This window comes from Melopsittacus undulatus, chromosome 8 (genome assembly GCF_012275295.1).
Source record: "Melopsittacus undulatus isolate bMelUnd1 chromosome 8, bMelUnd1.mat.Z, whole genome shotgun sequence".
In the NCBI taxonomy this organism is placed as follows: Eukaryota; Metazoa; Chordata; class Aves; order Psittaciformes; family Psittaculidae; genus Melopsittacus; species Melopsittacus undulatus.
Genome location: NC_047534.1, coordinates 21,670,642 through 21,693,761, shown reverse-complemented (window position 1 = coordinate 21,693,761; position 23,120 = coordinate 21,670,642). Strand labels below are relative to the sequence as shown.

Genomic DNA, 23,120 nt, shown 5'->3' with positions numbered 1-23,120 from the left:
CTAACGTTATTAGTTCAAAATTAATATGCCATAAATAGTTAGCAGAAGCTTTTTTAAATTTAATTAAATATAGTTTCTATACTCTCCATAAAGTATATTTTAAGGGAAATTTGTTCAAATCCTTGACAGTAGATTAATGAGCTTGTGCAGATTCTGAAATACTCTAAAAGTCATGATAAACTCTGAGCTCTGTGCACACCACACACAAGTTTGCTTTCACCTGTTTCTGTTGTTGCAGTTGGTCAAGCTGTCCGTGGCACAGTGTTTTTACTGGTCACTTACATAAAATTCCATTTGCCTGATGTGCTGCCGATTCACCGCAGTGCACCTCTTCTAATTCTTAATGTTTTTCTCCTCTGAAAGTAGAAAAATGCCCAGGGGAAATGGGAGAGGATGTTGAAATTTAGTTCCCAAGCCTCCACTTGCAGTGTGGGCTGGTTTCCCTCAGTCCTGTCTGAGGCTCCTCAAGCTGTGCCTAGTGTCTGACAGGCTTAGTCTTCCTAGATACCCACAGGCAAACTCCTATCCATATTTACGCATGGAATTCATATAGATCTCACCAATGGTGCAACTAAACACCTCTGGAAATCCGACCTCTGAAAACGAGCGGAAAAGGACTCTGAAAAAGTGCTGAGTTTTATGCTGAATCCTCTGTCCTTTCCTTTTCATCTAGTAACATCTGGTGCTGTCTTTTGACATCCACTTTGTCATTCTAAAGGTTCTAGACCACTCAGACTCTTGCTAACCTTTTCCTCCCAGTATGTTACTTAGCATTAAGTCCTGCCAAAAAATAACAATACTTGTTTTAGAAGCAGTTCCAAATAATTAAGTTCATCAACCAAATAATGAGATGTTTTTACAAATTAACAAATTGTTGTGGTTTTTGTTTGCTTGTTGTTTCATTGTTGTTGATTTTGGTTGTTTTTTTTTTTGTTTGGTGGGTTTTTTCTAGTGGGGGAGAGGGTTGTTGGGGGTTTTTTTAGCTGTTACCAGCATTCCAAGGTTATGTGTTGAGGTTTATCTTCCCAACAATGAAAACTGGTTTATTTTATTTTAAGGAGACTAAGAAACCCCAGATCCTTTAAGAAAATTCCTGAAGAACTGCTAGACTCGTGTGTGCACCCAAATCACAAGAGTCTATGATCTGCATGATTTTGCTTTGCTCTTTAAATAGGATAGAGAAGTAAGAGATCAGAAATCTGCCATTCCACACTGTGGTTTTTTTATTTATGTATTTTTGGTCCCCCTTACATAAAAAATTTCTTGTACTTCAATTATGGTTTTCTAATATTTCATTCCCTATAATGATTTTGTGCTATTTCTCTGAATCATGGTTCTGTTTCCAGAGCTAAAACACAGACAGGCCAATAGTTACATACTGTTTGTTCTGACTCTATCTTATTTGCCTTTAAAGCTTCCTTATAAATAGATTATTATTGAACAGTACCTATCTTTCCATTTTAAATAATGCTAACAGGGTTTACTATCATCATCTTCACCTAGAAAGCAGACTAAGGAGATTTTATCAACATGTTCCTTACTTCCAACACATTTGCAGACAACTGTGAGTAGAGCAAGTGCTATAAGGAAAAAGTCTAGAACCTCTAGACTGCTAATGAGCTTTGTACTATGACAGAAAATATTTAGGCTGGTTTTGGTGTCAAAGGTAAAAAATAGCCTTATAATATGTATCTCAGATCAATCTGCAAAAGAATTTACTGGCATTATTTTATTGACCATTGCTAAATTAATGCAACTCAAAAACTTCAATGGATTGATGCCCACATGAAGAATTTTATTGATATAGTTGCTGCAGTAGAGTTATGCCAGAAGTGTACAAAGTCTATCTCTGTACAGGATTTTCTCTTCCTTCTTCATGTACTTCCATTTCCTTGTTTTATACAATAACTGTGTGTGAACAATATCTGATTTTTTATAATGGTAATGTTAATGTACAATGGCATTTCTTTATGATAGCTGCATGTTTCAATTGATAGGAAACCAAAAGACATACATCAGAAATTGACAGGATGAATTGAAATAAATTTTAAAACTTGAGGAAAAGTAATGATCACCAGTCTCCTCCAAAGTCTTCATGACAACTTTGATATGGATAAATCAAAGTTGACTTAATGTTGACTACTTATACGCATTCTTTATTAATAAGAGATATTTTAGACACTATAGAATCCTAATGGCTTTACCAAGGGGCTGTAGTAAAGAACCTGATTAATTTCAGCATTTGATACTAGCAGGTCTCTTGTGGGATTCCATTCACTGACCTTCCTATATGATGGAATAGAAGAGCCATGGTTAGTAATCATCCAGTTGGGATAGTATGATTTCAGAGACTCTTAGTTGCACCCATAGAAACTACAATTGCATTTTATAGTCAGGCTTCTAAAATTTACCTGATTTTTATTTACTGTAACACCACAAATAACAATGGAATCAAAACACAGGAAGAAAATTAAGGAAAACTGCTTAGCTGAAGATTTCCTACAAAGTTTTTCAGTTTGAGATGATTTGTTGCAGTTACATTGTTCCTCCCAGAGTCTTATTGTGTACTGCTTAAGAAGCCTGGAGCTGAGCTGTGCTTTTGAATTTGTATAATATACTATGTAACTATAATCATATAAATGACAGTTGAATTCTAACATGCAAATGATTAATTATTGTAATAGTTTTCCTTATTGCTATATTTTCATTAAGTACAAAATATAACTGTGCTTGTAACAACTAAGCTATTTGATTTAAATTATTGGGTTTTAGGCTAACATGTAACTCTTTGAATGGGTGATAACAGAAGAAGAAAGTCAATTTGATATTTTCCACTGCAAATGAAGAAATATCTACTATGACTGTCGTATAGCGCATATGACCATACATAACTTGTAGAAGGTTAGGGGCACAGTTGCTTATCTAGTGAGGTGTAGAAAAGCACTGTTATATGGGAAAAAAAGTATGCCACACTAGGATCTACAGAGTGGTCAGATACATTATTAGGATAGTGCTGGAATTTTTAATAAGAATATCCTGTTGTATTCATTTATTTGTGGCTATTTAAAAATTCTAACCACATGCTATATAGGAGGTATGTATCCTGTTCTTCATGCCAGTTATCCTAGCATCTTAAATGAATTTTACTGTTATTTAAAGAGTTATAAATAGTTGGTTCCTTTTTTCAGGTTGCCTGTTTAAAATTAGTTTTTTAAAACTAGAGGCTGTAAAACCAATTTACAGAATATAGATTAAGTTAGGGATTTACTATCAAGTTCTTACAATATGATGTTTGATTTTGCCTTGGAATTACACAAAAAAATCCAGGGGGTGATTTCTGTTTGCATTTATCTGTACAAAAGGAATTACTCTAAAAGTAACCGTTCAAAATAAGCTGCCCAAGTACTACCTGGATGCTTCATTCACATGTTTCTACATTAGGTTTAGACAGATTTTTGTGCAGTTACTCTTTGATGGCTAGATAAGATGACCAAGGTGGGTCAGCATTCTGCAGGGGAGAGGACCTAGTTTGTGGCATCGTTAGCAGTCCTCACTCAGTTATAAAGTTCAGGAAAACATCAAAACTTTAATTCTTCTGAAATCTTAACGTGTGAGAATGGAAACAGAGTTTCAGTCTCTGTAGCTGTAGCAAGTGGTCCCTTCTAAGGGATCCTTTGTAGTGTTGGTACTATATAGAGAGCCATGCTCCTCCTGGCACAGTTGTGCTCCCATTGGTACTATCAACTAAGAAAAGAATGTAAACATTAATTCTAATTGCTTTTAAGATGTGAATCATTGACAATTTAATTTGTTACAAAGTGCCCCTGATAGTTTTTGCAGCAAACAATGTAGGCTATAAAAGGCTATTATACTTGCCTGCAGTGTGTAACTCCTTTGCAATACTTGTCATGTGTCTACATTGTCACAGCTCCTGACTTTGTATACATTACATCTGTGCTTGAGATTGTTTTGTGTGAGCAGCACAATCACTGTCTTGTAAAGCTTTTTAAGTATATGTGCTTTTATTCCATCCAACAGACTGAGCCTGAAATTATAGAAGAAACTAATGTCGACTGTGTCAATGAGCCTCGGGGCTACGCCAGGTCCCGTCAGGCCAAAGGCCACTCAGAGACCTCGACTTTAAGTTCTCAGCCTTCCATCGATGAGGTTCGGCAGCAGATGCACATGCTCCTGGAAGAGGCTTTCAGCCTGGCCTCTGCGGGCCATGGAGGACAGAGCAGGCAGGAGGCTTACAGCTCCGCACCACACTTGCCCTACTCCGAGGTTGTGACCAGTGCACCTGGTACCATGACCCGGCCTAGAGCAGGGGTACAGTGGGTACCCACATACAGACCAGAAGTGTATCAGTACAGTTTACCAAGACCAGTAAGTGAAACTTCTCTTTAGTATACTATAATGTGATGCTCTGAGACACATTTTTAAAAGAAGTAGCCATGTTTCCGTGCTTTAAACCAGATGTAAAGCCAAGCTTATGTTAAGTAAGTATTGGTAGAGGAATGTGTGTATGTATTTTTACCCATACCTGTCTCTCGCAGGAACACTCAGTATCTTTTAGTAGCGAGGTTATCTTGTCTAAGTTGTGTTTGAAAGAACAGCCTGCACTAAGCTCCAGGCTGTTCAGCAGATCAAAAACATGCCTGCATGTCTCCTCTACTTCAATGAATGTATATTAGGAAGCAGTCTGTTTTTGCAGAAAAACTGTGTAGGCACACAACACCGAATACTTCTGGACGAGGTCCGTCACTGAAGAGCAAGAGAGTGAACCAAGAGCAGTAATTGAGGTGACCTGAAATGTGGGCTGTTACTGTCAGTCTTGCATTATAGCTATTGACTTGAGACTCTAGATGGTTTAATTCCACAGGTGTCTTATTTAACCTTATGTAAGTCACTCTTTATCCTTCATTTTCTAGCCTCCAGTTGTGGCTAACATGTCCTTACCTCACAGAATTAATAAAGGAATTAAGAACTTAAATCCATGGGTGCAAATTATTAATGGAATTTTGTAGGTATAAAGACAGCAGTTGCCGTAGCATTATGAACACCTTTGGCATGGGAAACTACCTCTAAATTCCCACACACAGTATTGTGAAACTCAACAACATATTTTCCTTCTTATGTGTCAGGTACAAATCTGAACAAGAGATGATTGCTTTCCAATGAGAAATAGCCCATATATCAATATCAGTGTGAAAAGTTGCTCATTTTAAGGCATTTTTTTTGTCAGAAACGAATATTTTTTTTAAGAATGCATTTCAAACTGAGTCCCTTACTAGTGCAGAATAATGACCTCTGTTCAGAATAACTATTAATATTGACTTCCGTACAAGACAATAAAAAACCTCATCAACATTAAAGGATGCTGTTTCTCTGCTATTCTGGACATATTTGAAAGCCAGTGGCACTGCCTGCAAAGATTCATGCTGGTGCTGTTTAAATCTTGCTAAAGGCTGTTTCTGGCACTTTGAAATTGGTTCGATGAACTTCATAGAGCATATAATCATATTTTATGGTTAGAATTAGATTACGAACTTAAGAGACAGCTAATGGTTAGTCAAATTGCTTTGACACTTCAGAGAATCTTTCTAAAATGAAATAAAATTTATTATATGGCAAAAAGTTGTTGCTTTTTTTTTCTTTTAATGTAATAGCCATACTTTTTTTAGTGAATGCACCACTGTTTGTTTTCTAAGACTTCAGATACAAATGATTACTCTTCTAAGTCACCTTTGTGTTTAGCACCTTTAAGCATTTTCTTATCTTTCTGGTGTTTTGAGGATAGTGTTAAAAAATTCCTTGCAGATAGTCAATGGCCACCGATGTGGATAGGTGTGAGCTGCTGGACTTTGGATAAAGGCTGTTAATTTATAGCGTGCTGTGTATTGGTTTCACAAATGCAAGCTGTACTTTAACCACACCATGTACTGGCTTGCTCTCAAATGGGGACAGAGGGTTGGAATTGGAAATACCCAGCTGAGATGTGTGTGGGAAGTGACCCGTAGGTAGGAAAAACATGGAAGAATTGTCATTCTTTGCACTTAAGCAGCCATTTGCCTGCCAGGAACCCCATAGCAGCTGCTGGGAAGATGCTGCCACAGACAGTGCTGGAGGTGAGGTGGCTGGCACGTAGGAAAGGTGTCTGCTTGGTGAGCTGCAGCATGAGCAGCACTCTCCAGCACCTCTGGGAATGAGAGGCACTTGAGCACTGGCATGTTGTTATGTGGGGCAGGATGTTACCTGTCCAAACCAAGAATTATTGATTTTTGCCCTTTGTTAAAAGTCAGTTCCAGTCTAGAGTCTGGTACCTGTGAAGTCTGTCCTGAATCTCATATGTGATTACTTCTGCCCGTGGTTGTTATATCCTTTGTTGTTATATAAGTCCTTATTTTCCAACAAAATAGAGTTTGGAATCAATGCAGGATGTTTCTCTTTTTCAGTTTTGTTTGGCTGGTTTTATTTTTTATTCAGTTTTGTTGCTGTTGGTTGGTTGTGTTTTGTTGTTTTTGTGAAAAACAAGTCATGAACTCTTTTTTTAAGGATAAAATCATTTGGAAGAATAAAATTAGGCAAATTTTCTGTGAAATCAGCTGGGTTCTGTTTTATTGTTTGATTTGGGGTTGTTTTTATTTTCTTTTTTGCTGGTTGGATTTACAAATGTACAAATTTCAGTGAAGTGACTTTATTTTTATAATCACAGCAGTTAGCCTAGAAGCTAATTGCTCATCCGAACCTGTAATTCCTTAGTAAATCTTGGTTTAATTTAGCCTCTGAACATTTTTTTTCACTAATGTGTTGCATACAGGAGAACACCAATGCCCCAATTCTTGGAGAAATTCTAGCAATGTTGTTGGAGATCCTCTCGTATCCATTTTGGTGCCTGTGGAAGGTCAGCACAAAGAGGCTGGCTGCTGTCCCCCTGGATGCATTGTTCCTTGGCATGGTGTAGCAGATCTCCTAACAGGAATTTTCCCCTTGGGTAGATTCCATCTACCCATTCATAGCCTTATGCATGCTCATGCAGCCACGAGCAGAATATTACCTGTCACTCAAAATTGTTCATCTCCTATGTATACAGTAAAATAAGTGATTTGATTTTCTTTCCCCCCCCCCAGATTTCAGTGCAAGTCACAGCATGTTTCTGCTCTCTGTGAACTGTTTTCTGTGATCCTTCAAAATGTCTCTTTTGATACCCATTTGCCAAAGCACATCCACTAACACACAAGAGGACCCCCCGAGTCTACCTCTATGTCTTTATCCACCGGGTTATACTCGGTCACCAACCACTCTGAAACATTAGCTCATGTGCTGCTCCTTTCAAACAGCAGTGGGGGGAATTAATTTCATACTTACTTTCATATTCTCAAATGCATGCTGAGAGCAAGATGTGGGATGAAAGGCTTGTGGAGCCAGAGGAAGTGTTTGCTTCAGCCTGCAAGAGCCCTGCCAGCTTTGCAGATGCAGAAGAGTCACTGTCCAGCGCTATTAGGAGAAATCTAATTGAGGTTTTCTTTGATGCAAAATCAGTATTTCTTTTTTCTATACAATTCTTTCATTAAAAATCAGTATTTCCAACCCCTGGCTAGGGAATGTACCATTGCCTTATTTTTTTTTTTCCACCTAAGTATAGAAATACTTTGAATACCATTGTAACATGATGGAAGTAAATATTAGGAGACATTATGGCATGAAAGGAAAAATTACATGCCTTCATAGACATGCCTTTGAGCAACTCTGCCCTGCTATAATAGGGGTTCAGTGAGAGGCAGGAGAAAGACACTTGATCTTCTGTATTGCTTTTCCCTTAGAGATACTGACATCAGAAAGTTAGTATTTGGCTAAGTTACTCTTCCTGTGTGTTAACCCAGTTTTGCATCAATTTGAGGAGGAAGTTATTGGAACTCTGTCTAAATGTGTAAGATTTAAGATGAGTACTGAAATATAGTTTTTTTGATATTTAGTGTGGGACTTATATTGCCAAATTCAAACCTAAATGTAGGTGTTAAGTCTAAGCTAATCATGTAAATGGTGTAGGCTCTTTCTACAGGCAGGAGATAGTGACTCATGGCAGGGTAACATGTTTCTAGCTGTCTCTGCTCTTTGTGGAGGGAGCTTCACTGACTAAACCACACACATACCTCTTTTCAGATTTAAAGAGCTACCATTAGACTTTGGGCTCTATTTTTTTTCTTGATGTCTTGATACTGGGCAGCCTCCCCACCATTTGTTATTTGCTATTGCTCTGATCTTATTTTTAATCCTGTGCATTGCTCGGAACCATCATCAGTAAAAACAACAGAACTGCAGAACAGCCCAAAACCGCAATGTGTTGAAGAAATGTGTCAATGAAGGGCTAGAGAAATATCATCCCTTTGTCTTTAAGTATTTCTATCAAAGTTATGACCTCTAATCTATAGCAGTACAAAGAATTTAGTAGGTAAAATTTTGTCCTACGTCTCATTTCTTGGATGCTGTGTGTTTCTTGCACGCGATTACTCATCATTCACATGTATTAGTGATGAAATCCAGAATTACCATGGGCAAGATGCTTAATGTTGTGACTTAGTGGGTTGGCCCTCTGTTCTTCTGAATTGCTCTACTTTTATCAGAATTGTTTGAGACCTTTGTTATTGCTTTAGAATGTTACAAAGGTTGGTTGTTTTGGGTTTTTTTTTGTGAAGAATTTTCATCTCTGCAAGTCTGAAAGGAAGAGGCTGTAATATGCACTTCTCACAGGCAGCTTTACTTCACTTGATGCTGCTCTCTGCTTTCTGAATCTTTAAAAACTTTGTTTCTGAAGGAAGTGAAAATGCTCACATAATCATAACAGATCTGTTTTGCCAGCAAGGTTACAAATGTCACAGTGTTTAATACGCTTTATTTTAATTAGACTTCATCTGGGCTCTGAACTCATTTGCTCACATTTACTCCCACATCTGAAAATCACCCAAGCACTGTAATTTCTAAAATAAAATGCAATTACTATTGATGCCACAAAAAGTTAACTTCCTGTTGGCCAGCATGTGAAGCAGGTACTTAATTTCTGACTTGCTTTTGGTTTTTAATTTGACTGAGATTCATCGGTGTTTCAGAAAATATTTATTTCTCTCCTGTACAGGCTTACAGATTTTCTCAGCTTCCTGAGATGGTAATGGGTTCTCCTCCACCACCTGTCCCTCCCAGAACAGGTCCTGTGGCTGTTGCATCTCTCAGGAGGTATTTATATGTTGTTTTATTATAGGTATGAGCTCTAAATCCTACTGTTTGTAATACAAACAGGGACAAACTCTGAAGGGCATTTACAAGCCGCTTAAAAAAATCACGTTAATGAAATTTGAAACATAGAATCACAGCATAGTTAGGGCTAGAAAAGACCTTAAGATCATCCAGTTCCAACCCCCCTGCCACGGGCAGGGACACCTCACACTAAACCATATCACCCAAGGCTTCATCCAACCTGGCCTTGGAACACCGCCAGGGATGGAACATTCACAACTTCCCTGGGCAACCCATTCCAGTACCTCACCACCCTCACAGTAAAGAACTTCTTCCTTATATCCAATCTAAACCTCTCATGTTTAAGTTTTAACCCACTACCCCTTGTCCTGTCACTATAGTCCCTAATGAATAGTCCCTCACCAGCATCCTTATAGGCCCCCTTCAGATACTAGAAGGCTGCTATGAGTTCTTCACGCAGCCTTCTCTTCTCCAGGCTGAACAGCCCCAACTTTCATAGAATTATAGAATCATAGAATAGTTAGGATTGGAAAGGACCTCAAGATCATCTAGTTCCACCCCCCTGCCATGGGCAGGGACACCTCACACTAAACCATATCACCCAAGGCTTCATCCAACCTGGCCTTGAACACTGCCAGGGATGGAGCATTCACAACCTCCCTGGGCAACCCATTCCAGTACCTCACCACCCTCACAGGAAAGAATTTCTTCCTTATATCCAATCTAAACCTCTGCTGTTTAAGTTTCAATCTGTTACCCCTTGTCCTATCACTACAGTCCCTAATGAACAGTCCCTCACCAGCATCCTTATAGGCCCCCTTCAGATACTGGAAGGCTGCTATGAGGTCTCCATGCAGCCTTCTCTTCTCCAGGCTGAACAGCCCCAACTTTCTCAGCCTGTCTTCATATGGGAGGTGCTCCAGTCCCCTGATCATCCTCGTGGCCTCCTCTGCACTTGTTCCAACAGTTCCATGTCTTTTTTATGTTGAGGGCACCAGAACTGCACACAATACTCCAAGTGAGGTCTCAGGAGAGCAGAGTAGAGGGGCAGGATCACCTCCTTTGACCTGCTGGTCACGCTCCTTTTGATGTAGCCCAGGGTACAGTTGGTTTTGTTTCATTTCAATAAGAAGAGGAAAGGAATAACAATGAATTGTGTCTTCTATTAGCCAGTCAGTTTCAATAAAATTAGGAAATCCAGGCTCCAGTTTCTTTTAAAACATGCTTTGTCTCAGCTCACATAATGGTGCAGTATATTGTATCCCTAAGATAGATAACTAGCACTTTCATTTTCCCTGCTTGTCTCAATTGTAAGGATTTGCAACAGGATATGGAGGAATTGCAAGATATTACTCAGTACCCTGGATCCAGGATTTCTGCCTAGCTTTCAGATATTTCATACCTGTATTTCTGAAGCCGAACTCTTGCAAAAGCCTGATTGCCTTAGCTCAGTTCATACATTCTGCTTCTTCCTCACACCAAGGCACTCTATAAAATGCTTTTCTAGGAATTTTCCCACTTTTGTGGTGGATTAACTCATTTAGCTTCCAGTGCTGTGCTGTTAGGTGCTGCTGGTGCCAGGTGCAGTTGGAGGCACAGCAGGCCTGCTTAACATCACTGTGGAGCACCAAGGCCAGAGGAGACTTTCCTGACTGGCTGCTTATGACACCAGAACTGCATGCAACTACTCAGGACATAGACATTGTCTGCTGACATTCTTTTTCATCCATTACATTTTAGTTCTGAAGCAACTGGGACGCACCATTTCAAATGATGTTAGTACTTCCCAAGTCCAGTTAACATTACTTGTCATAGTAATCTCCTGCCATTTGATACCATGTCATACATACTTCTAGTAATATGCTAGTGTCTGCAGTCTGGTGTTGATAAACTATGGTGAAGTTTTGGGTTTTGTGTTGCATGTCACAGGCATTTGAAGCAGCAAGCAAAGGCTCTGTGAGATGGCAATAACATGCTTTGGCAAAGTAGCGACCAAACTAAAGAAGTTGTTCTCAGACTTCTCCAAATGTACTGTTTTACAGTTCTTCAAACTTCTGTCATGCCAGAGCTAAACCAGATAGCTCATTCCTAGCTGGCTTGTCATCAGCTGTAGCTGGTAGGCATGCATGTGGCTATGAATCTCATCTGCCAGTCACAATGACAAAAGTTTCTATTTTTTTTTCTTTCTTAATGCATAGGTCTACATCAGATATTGGCAGCAAAGTGAGAATACCTGAGTCCAGTGGGGCAGATCAGGCCCAGCATCATGATCAGGCATCTTTTGCACCAGGTTCAAGAGCTCCATTGTCTGTTGGTCCACTTGATCAGTCAGCTTTTCACTCAGGTGAAAAAATGATGCAGACATATGACTTGCAGCTTTGAGAGCCTTATAATTAATTTTGCATATAAATGAATGTATGGGATATAGCAAACATAGATGATTATTTGGAGAAAAACTGTATTAGGTGTTTTAATATTATAAATTTAAGCTAATATGCTCTTTTGATGATATCTGGATGACATTTATCCGAGAAAATACTTGATATAGCTTTTCATTGGTGGAATATGCTTTCTCAAAGAGCTATAGAGAAGAGCTTACAAGATTAAAAAAAATTGATGCTGTTGGTTCAAAGTCTTTACATTAGTACATTTATTTGACATGGCTATTTTAATCTGTCAGAAAAAATAATCTTTCTTAGCTCTCTCAGAAGTAATAATTACCTGCATTGTATTCAACATCTTCTACTGAGAATACTAATGTGGATATGCAAATCTGTTGTCAATTAATTAAATATAGCAGGTTTGAAGGATCTGTTCTGCTTTCACTTATTGTCATACCTTCTGCAAATGGTGCATGTGAATCTGAAAAGAGCAGATGCTGAGACTTTCATTTTAAAGCATTTCTAGGTACAAAATATGCCATCTACCAAAGCTTGTTCTTCATGTCTAAAGTAATGTACTCTGTGATATATTTTTTATCATTTCCACCAATGTGGACATTTTATTGCTGTCTGTTAAAAACAGGTGTGCTGTGCTACCACTGCAGAGTGGCTGCATTTCAGAAGAGACAAAGTGACCTTTGTGTACATTGTAGAGTTTGCCAGAATAATTCTGGGGGTAGTTTGAGGACAATTTCATATATGATAGATGCTATGTGCTGCAAAAAGCTGCAGTATACGGAAAGACAAAGAGAGTTGTGAGGAAACTAACACGTGTTTCTAATGTTCTAGTAGGAAAATAAATTTGTATTGCCTCAATACATGAAGAAACATTGCTGCAGGTGTTGATTTGGCATGAAATGGCCTCATGTCACTCTCATGCAGCCCATCAATATCAGCTCTATGATAATGATGTTGCAGTAAGAATTTGGAGTAAGGTGCTACATCAGCTAATTGTTCATTTTGAATAGTGGCTTATTTTGCTGTGGTGAAAGAGTGTTTTGGTATAGAAGCCATGTGCCATCTATAGAAGCAGCACTTTCTTCTCTGTACATGTCTGAAAAATATTTATTTCTAGCCTTGCTAACTCATTTAAATTAGCAACCCTTCTGTTGTTTATGACCTGGGAAGAACAAGGATTGCCCACACCTCTTCTCTTAATCCACCTCCTTCCAAGCCAAATGGCCAGAGGAAATTGGCCTAGAGGTCCTGTGAGATATCCATGGCTACCTGCCATGTAGGCATGCATCATGAATCCCACCTCTCCATAGCAAATGGTTGGTGACTATTTCTCTGAGGGCTCAGTGACTCCAGCATTCTTCTAACATAGGAGAAAAGGCACTAGAACCCAGTGTCAGAATGAAAGCTAGGACTTAGTCCCTGGAGTAGAAAGCGCTGTGTAAATGTAAAGCATAACATACAAGTTTTTAGTCTGTATTTTGGATGAAAATATCCCTCACAGTTTCTTCCCATTTTTTCAAGTTTTGTTGTTGGGTTTTTTTTCTTTTTTTAAGGCCATGTTAAAATGGATTATATACTTCTACTCTGGAGGCAATTGTTCTGTGATAAAACTGAACTGGTGTCAACACGTTTCCTTAAAAACGTTTAAGTCAAGTCATAGCTGTGTCATTTATTGCAGTTGTAGACAGCTCCTAGGAAAGGAACTGAGCAGGTGCAGCCTCTGTATTTTTTATGGAAGTACAGAAGTTTTATGAGGGGGTTGTTGAGATTACAACCCTTTAAATGTATCACTCATTTTTATAGGTTTTGTGCCTAGAGATATTAAGAGAGTTTAATTCTGACAGTTTTATTCTGCCTAGACACATGAAGACAGACTACGTAAACTGTGAAGAGAAAGGTGCATTACTCTCAAACCCATGGTGACAACAGCTGAAAGTTGAATACAAAGAAGCAAATATAAGCGGGAACCTCCCCCCCTCCTTTTTCCTAATGATTCAAAGTTTTGTTGAAGATCAGGTGTTGTAAGGATCAAGGACTAAATCCTTATTTCTTTATCTGAAGGCTGTGTATTATTTACAGACAACTGCAAATCTTGCCTTCTCCAGTATTTCCCAGCATGGTAAAGGTGTTCAAGACAAATGGTGAGGGCCTTAAATCCAGCCTATGGTGGTCACATTCTCACAATCACCAATGAGTTACTTCATAAGCACTATCTTCTAATTTAAAACTGAAAATGGCAGCTATTAATTATATCTACTCTCTTTTTTAATAGGAAATACCGTACCAGCAGTGTTTGCCATACCAGCAGGAAACCGACCTGGCTTCACAGGCTATTTTATCCCAACGCCACCCACCGCATACAGGAACCAAGCCTGGATGCCCTATGCTGGAGAGAATGAATTACCAGGGCAGTGGGCAGACTCAGTAAGCATCCTTGCTTTTTTAACTACATATGTTTTCTGTGGTTTGCACAGGAAGGGTTTTAAGCAATGCTAAGTGGTCAGCAAAGAATGAGAGGGATAATTCTTCCTTGAATGGGAATAATTTCTAGTAATAAAAAGCTATGAGAGAGGGCATAGATACTTTAGCTGTCCATCCCATGAACTGAAAGCAGGGTCTTCAGAGAGTTAAAACATTCACTAGGTTAGGGACTGGCACACACTTAAAGCTGGTGAGTTAGGTACCATTTTTCTTTCCTAAGACAGAAGTTAAATAATTGGATAGGCACATGGCAGGATTAAGTGTTGCTGCCTCTCAAGGTAGCCTTGTGCTCTTTGGAAGCTGCGGAGCATCTTTCCCTTCTGGAGGCTTCTCTCAAGACAGCCTGGCTCCTGAATCCTAGCTCCCAGCACTGCTGCAGCTCTCCCTGCTGTGTAGTGCTTCAAATCCTCCTGCAGGCTGGAGTGACAGATCATAAAATCATTAGTTACACAATCCTAGTCTAAGAAAGATATAATTTTTTGCCCAGACTATACCTATGTTTCAAAGACATAAAGCTGAAACATCCTAAAATGAATTACAATAGTTTATCATGTTTGAAACAATTTCTAAAATGTAGGGCTTTTTTCCACTAGGGAAAAGAAAAAAAAGATCAGTTCTACTGCTTAGACTCACATCTGGTATTTATGCAGAACCAATTCAGCTAAACAAACCAGGAGATAGATTCTATTTCCTTGTGCATATAATCAACAGAATATTCTAGTCATGGCAGTTACAGTCTAAGTTGGCTTTGAGCATCTAATGGAGAGATATAAATGTTTTTTGGGGCAGCTATTTGTCGGCAAATCTTTATTACTGCTCCTAATGCCTGTGAGGAAAAGAATTTGGTTTACTTGTCACATGCAAGCTTGAATCTGTATGCTGAACTGTTGGATAAAAGAGGCTCATCTGTAAGCTGAGTGCATCTGCTGCTGTGCCCCTGACACTGGGAGGCTTGTGATGCTGTGGTACAGATTCCCTCCCCAGAGCCGCCCTTTAAAAGCAGTGAAAACCACCTTATTTTCTTTGTTGTTGTTGTTTTGGGGTTATTTTGTTGTTTGTTTTTTTTTTTACCTTACTGACATTTTAAATCCAGGTCTGTTGTATATGAGCAATCATTCAGACTTTAAGAACCATCTAACCCCTCCATCCCCCAAACAAATCAGGAAAAGTATTTTATTTATCTTCTGTTCTTTTCCCTTTTGTACCTCTACTCCTTGGCTGCAGTCCCATGAAAAAAGTCAGGTATCATGTGTCAAAGTGGAGGATGAAACTGGAAAGCAAGTGTCCAGCCCCAGTTCCTTCCTCAGGAAAGAGAAGGGTGTAACCCTGTTGTGGGTTTCCTTGTTTCCAGGGAAAGAGATGGGAATAGCAGTTAGTGCCAGTGGACCATACATAGAAGAATGGAGAAGGATGCAAGAAGCTGCCTAAAAAATAACTGGCAATACAGAATTCAAAGGAAATAAATGTTCCTTTTAACTTCATTTACTTATTACAGAGCTTTAACAACTTAGTGCTCAGATTTTCATCCCTCCTGTGACTTTGCAGGAATTAAAAAAAAAAGTAAACCAAAATACTGCAGTTTCCACAATGAATCTGCACTTCCCAATGACTGCAAATCTGTGAAGAAATTGTCTTTATTTGAAAATCATTACTAGAGAAACTAGTAATAGTATTAGCAACATAATACTATCAGAAGCCTGAGTAAAACTGCAAAAAATAAAGATCTAAACTCATATTGTGGTTTTGAGTTTCTGGATGATTTCTGGTTTCTGAGCCTCTAGAGTATAGCTTGATCATGCTTGCAAGATTTTCTGGACTGTTCATAAGAGCAGCGTCTTAACATCCATAAGGTAACAACTGAAATTCTTTACTTTGCATGCATTTCCACTGGCTAGGATGTAAACAGGCAACAGAGGAAACAGAGATTTCACAACAAAGAATTATCTTATAAGCTCTATTTACTGTAGTGTGTTATTTTCTCAGTTAAATGGTAAGTACTGAAGCACCATGTCTTGTGGGAGAGGGCAACTGTATTCAACAATGCAGTTATTTTCGAAATTGCTAGATGCTGCTTAGTGAAAGTAGTAACCTGGTGGCCTCTAGTGGCCTGTTCACATGTTGTACTACTAAAGTGTCTTGAATAATCTATTGTAAACTGAAGAGGCAACTGCATTTAATGATCACTTTTGTATCATGCCTGCTTCCTGTGTTTGACTCATCACACTATTCTGAATGTGTTTGACATTCTCTTCGTCACTTGAAGGCTATTGGAGATTATGAGTGAATCTTAATGGTTAGGCTTTAACAGGTTCTTAGATGCCTGAAGTGGCAATTTTCAAAAGCACCCAAGGAGTTGTTAAACTCTCATGGGGCCTCAGCCAATATGAGATTTAAACAGAATTCCAAAGCTGTCATTCTGCAGTCCATACTGCAGTCCTGTGTTTCCTAGAAGGTATATACAATTGGCAGATGTTCCCCATCTTGATATTTCAGCCAGCTTCTGCGGAATTCCAGCACAGCCTTAGGCCTGGTGGGTGATGCACCTTACACCTCAACCTGACTGACACAACACAGAAATAAATTAGCTGAGATACTGGTCTGGCTGTCTGTATTATATGCTTATGCCAGACTTTAATGCATTTGGGAAGTTGAATATGTTAAGGCAAATTTAAAGCAAAAAGAATTACAAAGTTATTTTTTTAGTCATTAAACACTGTGAAATTGGTATTAACTATTAACTTTTAACTATTGGTATTAGCTATTAACTTACAAGTTAATGAACAGTCTCTGAACTGGAGAGACATAAATTTGACCAATGGACCACTGGGTGGATAAAGAATTGGCTGAATGGCTGCACACAGAGAGTTGTGGTCAACATCTCAATGTCTAACTTGAGATGGGTAACGAGTGATGTCCCACACGGGTTGGTGTTTTGACCAATCCTGTTCAACATCTTTGTCGGCAACATGGACAGTGGGATTGAGTGTGCCCTCAGCAAGTTTGCTGACAACACTAAGTTATGTGCTTCTATTGATACGCTGGGGGGAAGGGATGCCTTTCAGAGGGACCTCAGCATGCCTGTGAGGTGAGACACTGCCAACCTCATGAACTCAACCAAGCTAAGTGCAAGGTCCCAGACCTGGGTCAGGGCAATCCCAGGCACAGGTTGGGAGAAGCAATTCAGAACAGCCCTGTGGAAAAGGACTTGGGGGTGTTGTCTGATGAGAAACTGAACATGAGCCAGCTTCAGTGTGCGCTTGCAGCCCAGAAAGCCAACTGTATTCTGGGCTGCATCAAAAGAAGTGTGACCAGCAGGTCAAAGGAGGTGATCCTGCCCCTCTACTCTGCTCTCATGAGACCCCACTTGGAGTATTGTGTGCAGTTCTGGTGCCCTCAACATAGAAAGGACATGGAACTGTTAGAACAAGTCCAGAGGAGGGCCACAAGGATGATCAGGGGACTGGAGCACCTCCCATATGAAGACAGGCTGAGAAAGTTGGGCTGTTCAGCCTGGAGAAGAGAAGGCTGTGTGGAGACCTCATAGCAGCCTTCCAGTATCTGAAGGGGGCCTACAGGGATGCTGGTGAGGGACTATTCATTAGGGACTGTAGTGACAGGACAAGAAGTAATGGGGTTAACCTAAAACAGGAGAAGTTCAGGACAGACATTAGGAAGTTTTTTGCTGTGAGGGTGATGAGGCATCCCTGCCCATGGCAGGGGGATTGGACCTAGATGATCTTAAAGTCCTTTCCAACCCTAACTGTACTATGATTCTAAGTGTCATATTCTGAGTATAGTGTAGATAAGTGTAGTTTTCTAAGTGACTCAGTTCACAGAAGAGCATCACGCAACTTTCCTTACTTGTTGGCAAGGATTAGAATGATTAGCTGGCAAGCTTTTTCTCAAGGAAAAATTATCTTGTCCTAGTAACAGGTTATAGGTTGCTTTCTGTAACAACATAAAGCCTTCCTCAAAATGAAGGGCTGTTTTCTAGACTTCTGCAGAACAGAAATACTATTTTTATTTGATGCATTAAAAACTGAGGACAGTAAAGACTGGTATCATGCTTCATGGATTTGTGAAGAAAATTTAATATCTCACAGCAACTAAAGAGCCTAAGTTATTCTTTTAATTTTAGCCAGTGTAACATTGGGCTGAATTCAGTGAAGTCGCTATAGAGGAAAACAGTGAATCCCCCATGGAATGTGGCCAGAGATCCTGATACTTCTGAGATTTAAACCTCTTTTTCCATGCTGAGTTTCCAGGTTGGTGAACCTAAGCTTATGTAGTGAGTTTTTGTTAGGATCAGTAAGTCTGGAGACTTGGCTAACTTAGATTAGGTGGTGGCTGCAAATCAGTGAACTCTACTTTTCTGTTCTAGGCTTTTTGATATCCTGCAATGTAGTGTTGCTGCCTGTTTCAAATTGAACTGTTTAGGCGGAATAGTAAGCAGAGACTACACTTTTGGAAAAGTCTTCTCCCTTTGACTTTTTGCAGTGATGGTATATTAGAACACACAGTGTTTTCCCTGCTAGGTGTTTTTGCTGCCACAGTCTGGGGAGCTGAGTGCCCAGTACATTGACATGTGTGCACGAATGGCACATACCAAGATAGACAGTTGTAAATGTATGCTTAGGATTATGGGGTTTATGTTCTCTTCATATGGTCCTATCTGTTCCACCTTATTCTGCTCCAGGGAGAGTCATTACCTGGCAGGTGGTACTATGGATCAATTGTTCTGTATAATTTTGTGTAATTAAATACTCTACAGGTTCCACTTCCTGGATACATTGAGGCTTATCCGAGGCCCCGCTACCAACATAACTCTCCTTCCCGACTGCCTCGGCAATACAGCCAGCAAGCAAGCATGCATCCCAGCCTAGAGCAAGCTCCTTTGCCATCCACTGCAGCTTCCCAGCAGAGTCTGACAGAAAATGACCCATCTGATGCTCCTCTCACCAACATTTCTACAGCTGCCCTTGTAAAGGCAATAAGAGAAGAAGTTGCTAAACTGGCCAAGAAGCAAACAGATATGTTTGAGTTCCAGGTCTAATAACTTTTGTGTGCAGTATTTGTATTATGCAACCCGGAGTAGCCAAAAAAGCAACTCTTCATTTTCAGTTACAAATTTGCTGTGAATTGTGCCAAGGTGATGGCATTTTTCTCTGTCTGAAATGTCAATACTATGAAGTTACTTAAAGTACAGCAACAGGACTCTGAAGACATATAATTCTGCTTGCCAGCTAAGGAAATGCTGCCAGGTATAACAGTTTAATATGGGTAAGAGTGATCATATGCAGTTGTTTGTCACTTAGGTCTTGTATTATGACCCATCATCATTAGAGATGCTGCTGAACATGTCTGTGCCACGCAGTGTTTCATTTGCAGGCCCAAGGTAAAGCTGCTGAAAATAACTCTTGCATGTCAAAACTTTGATTCAAGAAGAGAATACAGTAGAACATGGTTAGCTAAAAGCCATGGTAGGTGCAGAAGGGGGCATGTTAGCTGTCTGCTCCAGGACATTGTATAAGGGATGCTGATTTCAGCAATGCAGTCATTCAGCCTTTTAATTCTAGAGACTGTATTCAAACCAAAAGAATTTGGGATTAGCAAATAATACAAATAAATATCCTGTAAATAGCCCCTATTCTCCTCATCCTATCAACAGTACAAAGAGGTGAAAGGAGAGAAGACTGTGAAGAAGGTGACTGATAATTTGATAATCGGTGGCTACCTTGTCCCTAGATGCTACTGATGAGTTATGGAGGAGACTTTTCTCATTGTGAAAGAATACAATGCACGAAGAGCCAACACAGGATATTGGTGCTAGAAGCTTCCAGAAGGGTTATTCATGTTTGCTCTATATTCCAGCTTTTCACTCCGAATGCATGTGAAGCTGGTAAACCTGAGACCTTTGCACAAGTCTTTTCAGCCTGGAATAATGAAATACACCTGCCTGGACAAGAAAACCTCTGTTTAACACAGTGCTTTTTTCTCTTTTGTAAACAATGTTATCTACTAAAATGATGCCAGAAAGTGCTACCTGAAGCTGCAGTTGAGTTTTTTGATTACACTGGAACAGTGAATACACACCTAGAAAGTTCTGAATGTAGAGGACCTAATTATTATATTAATGTGTAAATAAGTAAGTAGTTACATGGATTAACAAAAATAGTATTGTTCTGTGTAAAAGCGAGCATCTCCAGAAATTATGCTGACTTTATATTGTACAAGATAAAGGTCACTGATTGTAAAACTGCATCATCGTATGAATACAATCCCAAAGGAAAATCAAACTAGTTGAATGGGACAGTAGCTGATCTTTTGCAGTTATACAAACTTGTTGGAGATCACAGTTTTTTTTCTTTTCCTTCAGCAATTAGCTTTGGGTACTGGAGTTGTTGCAATATTTGTTGCATTAGGCATGTATGATGTCAGCTGGAGTTAAAGGTAATGTCCTTCATTTCAGTAAGTTATTTAGTTCTCCTCAATTACTTATGCTGTGTTGTCTGATCATTTCATTTCCCTGAGTTTCTTTGGTCTTTACTGAAGTGAGAAAGGGAACTTGGTTTAGCTTTTCGGCCATCAGTAAAATGAGAGGGGACTAGAATAGGGGACAGAAGATGAAGTTGTTGAAGCACAAACTTTTAAAGCAGAACTATTTTTTCCCCCAAATAATTATATTATAAACCCTAACTGAGATTGTGATACATAGTTATCCTAGCATATACAGATATCTTCTGCTTCAATACCTTAAATATTGCAGAAGCTTTTGGAATGCTAGCTAATCTTTCAACAAATGTAAAATTTAATTTTTATTATTTAAAAATCAAATATAAATAAAATGTATTTTTGTAATTTCTATGTATATATGTGCTGTATATTTATATAAGTGACTAATCTGTAATAGTCAGAAAATTTCCATAAACCAAGTACAAAAAAAAAAAGAAAAAAAGAAAAAAACCCTATTAATATTAATGATCAGTATAAACCTGCTATGTCTGGAGTACACAAATAGACATTTGTATGACTTGGATACAAATCAACCAAAGAAACTCAATCTCTCATATAAATATGGTCTAGTAGAGGCAGACTGCTGTCTAAATTACCTGTCAGCTAAATAATACTGACCTTATCAGTGTAATACAATATATCCAATTGAATTAATAGATTCCTAAGAGTGTCACACTTTAAAAATACTGGGCTAAACTCAGTGTGCCATAAAAAGATTAACTCTGGCTGCAGTGGCAACTCAACTCACTGAGAACAAGGCTGAGTTTCTCTGTCAGGATTCATCTATACATACGAGTTTCGCTAGAATCTCTTGAACAACATTCTGCTTATCCCTCAGTCATTAAAATCACTGTAACACAAGTGCAGTAAGCACTTACTCTGACTGCATAAGTGAAGAGTGGCTCACTCTTATTTAGCCTAAGCTGGTTCATAACTTTATTAACCTAACTTAGTGAAATTTACGCTAAATCATGCCAGCCACATTTTGCATCTGCTTTATTATCTCAGTTTTTCAATAATTCTTCTATTTAGCCCAGTGAAATTTTGCAAGTAGATAAGCCCTTCTATGCAACAGGAAGGAAATGGGCTTTGAAATAAATATCTGTATCTTGGACTCTAGTTTTACAGAGTTATCCTAAAGCTGCAAGTATGGAAGCAGCAGCAATCACGTGGATGAGAGTGCTGAAACCATATAGCTGGGAAGGGTGATGTTACGACGTATTTCCAAAAGAGTCACAGGAGGTAGGACATACCTGATTATGCAGCATCTCTGGGACACTTAGCTCTGTTTGTAAATCTGTAGCCATTACAAAATTTAAGCAATTTAGTGATCCTATCAAAAAATATGTGAGTATATCTTAAATAATTGAGCATGTACCTTTCCAGACTGGAAATTAAAATTTGCATATTACATAGATGTACAGGCTTTGAATGCCTGCATACAAACAAAGTGAACATATACAAAAATAAAAAAAAACAAGCAAACATTTAAATAGCCTTCTAGAAAGAAAACCATTTCAGTAAAGTTAAACAAAGTACTCTTCATACTACTGAGGAAGACCTGTTTGCCTTTCAGAATTAATTTTGTTTGGTATTGTTATTGATGATGTGCAGTCCACTGAATATTCCCTGAACCATCACTAAAACCATTGTGGTGCACTTTATTCACAAAGACATCTTACATTCCTCATGGCTTTTTATCCTGTTTGGAATATGTTTCTGTATTTTTATTTTGGTTTTTTAGTGCAAAGTAAGATTATATCAAGACAGTAAGGACATTCCTGGGAAAGAAAAATCATGCTGTAATATTTATACTGTTTGAGCACAAAGCAATGATAAAGTGAAAATATAGTGTATAAATAATTTGTAATATAATAAACATTTTGTATGTCTACAATTACAATACAGTTTTTCAATATTGATTTTAAAGAAGGAAGTATCCTTGGTTAGAGTTACAACCTCATGGACATATATTTATGCCATTTTTACTGATAAAAACTTAGACTATTAAGGTTTTTCTACTAAATACCCCAGTATTCTTTAAAATTTATGTTAAATGTTTTGGTAAAAATGTTATTTTCTGTCTACAGAAATTCTGATGTTCTGACCACTATTTATCTTCAGATCTGTAAATCATCCGTAGAAACATCTGCAAATGAAACACATGTGAAACTACTTCTTGATATGTGTGTAATGACCACTGTCAGTACATGTATTATGTGTGACATTTATGAACATCAGTAACTTTACAGAGGATAAGAGGCTACTCTTAAACAGTCTTTTATTTTTTTTTGAGAGAAACATGTTATCTGGATTTGAGGGAAGCTCTAGCAGTTGGTCTAGAAACATGAATATTTGTATCTGAAAATATTACAGATAGAACTTGATCAAATGCATGTAAATCTCATATACTGAAAAGGGGAATTTATTGTAAGTAATGATCATTTATTTTTCAGGCTAACTTTGAAAAGGTGG

The 23,120-nt window shown here is 38.6% G+C and overlaps 1 protein-coding gene across 1 annotated transcript in view; it reads left to right on the top strand.

Moving 5' to 3' along the window:
• KIAA1549L (KIAA1549 like) overlaps positions 1-22,548 on the top strand; it is a 121,307-nt gene extending 98,759 nt beyond the window's left edge. The window contains exons 18-22 of the mRNA XM_034065390.1: positions 4,039-4,386; positions 9,134-9,231; positions 11,451-11,596; positions 13,924-14,075; positions 18,904-22,548. Of these exons, the coding sequence (XP_033921281.1) occupies positions 4,039-4,386; positions 9,134-9,231; positions 11,451-11,596; positions 13,924-14,075; positions 18,904-19,185 (1,026 nt within the window). The 3' untranslated portion in view covers positions 19,186-22,548. The remainder of the gene's footprint in view (positions 1-4,038; positions 4,387-9,133; positions 9,232-11,450; positions 11,597-13,923; positions 14,076-18,903) is intronic.
• The last annotated feature ends 572 nt before the right edge of the window (positions 22,549-23,120 follow it).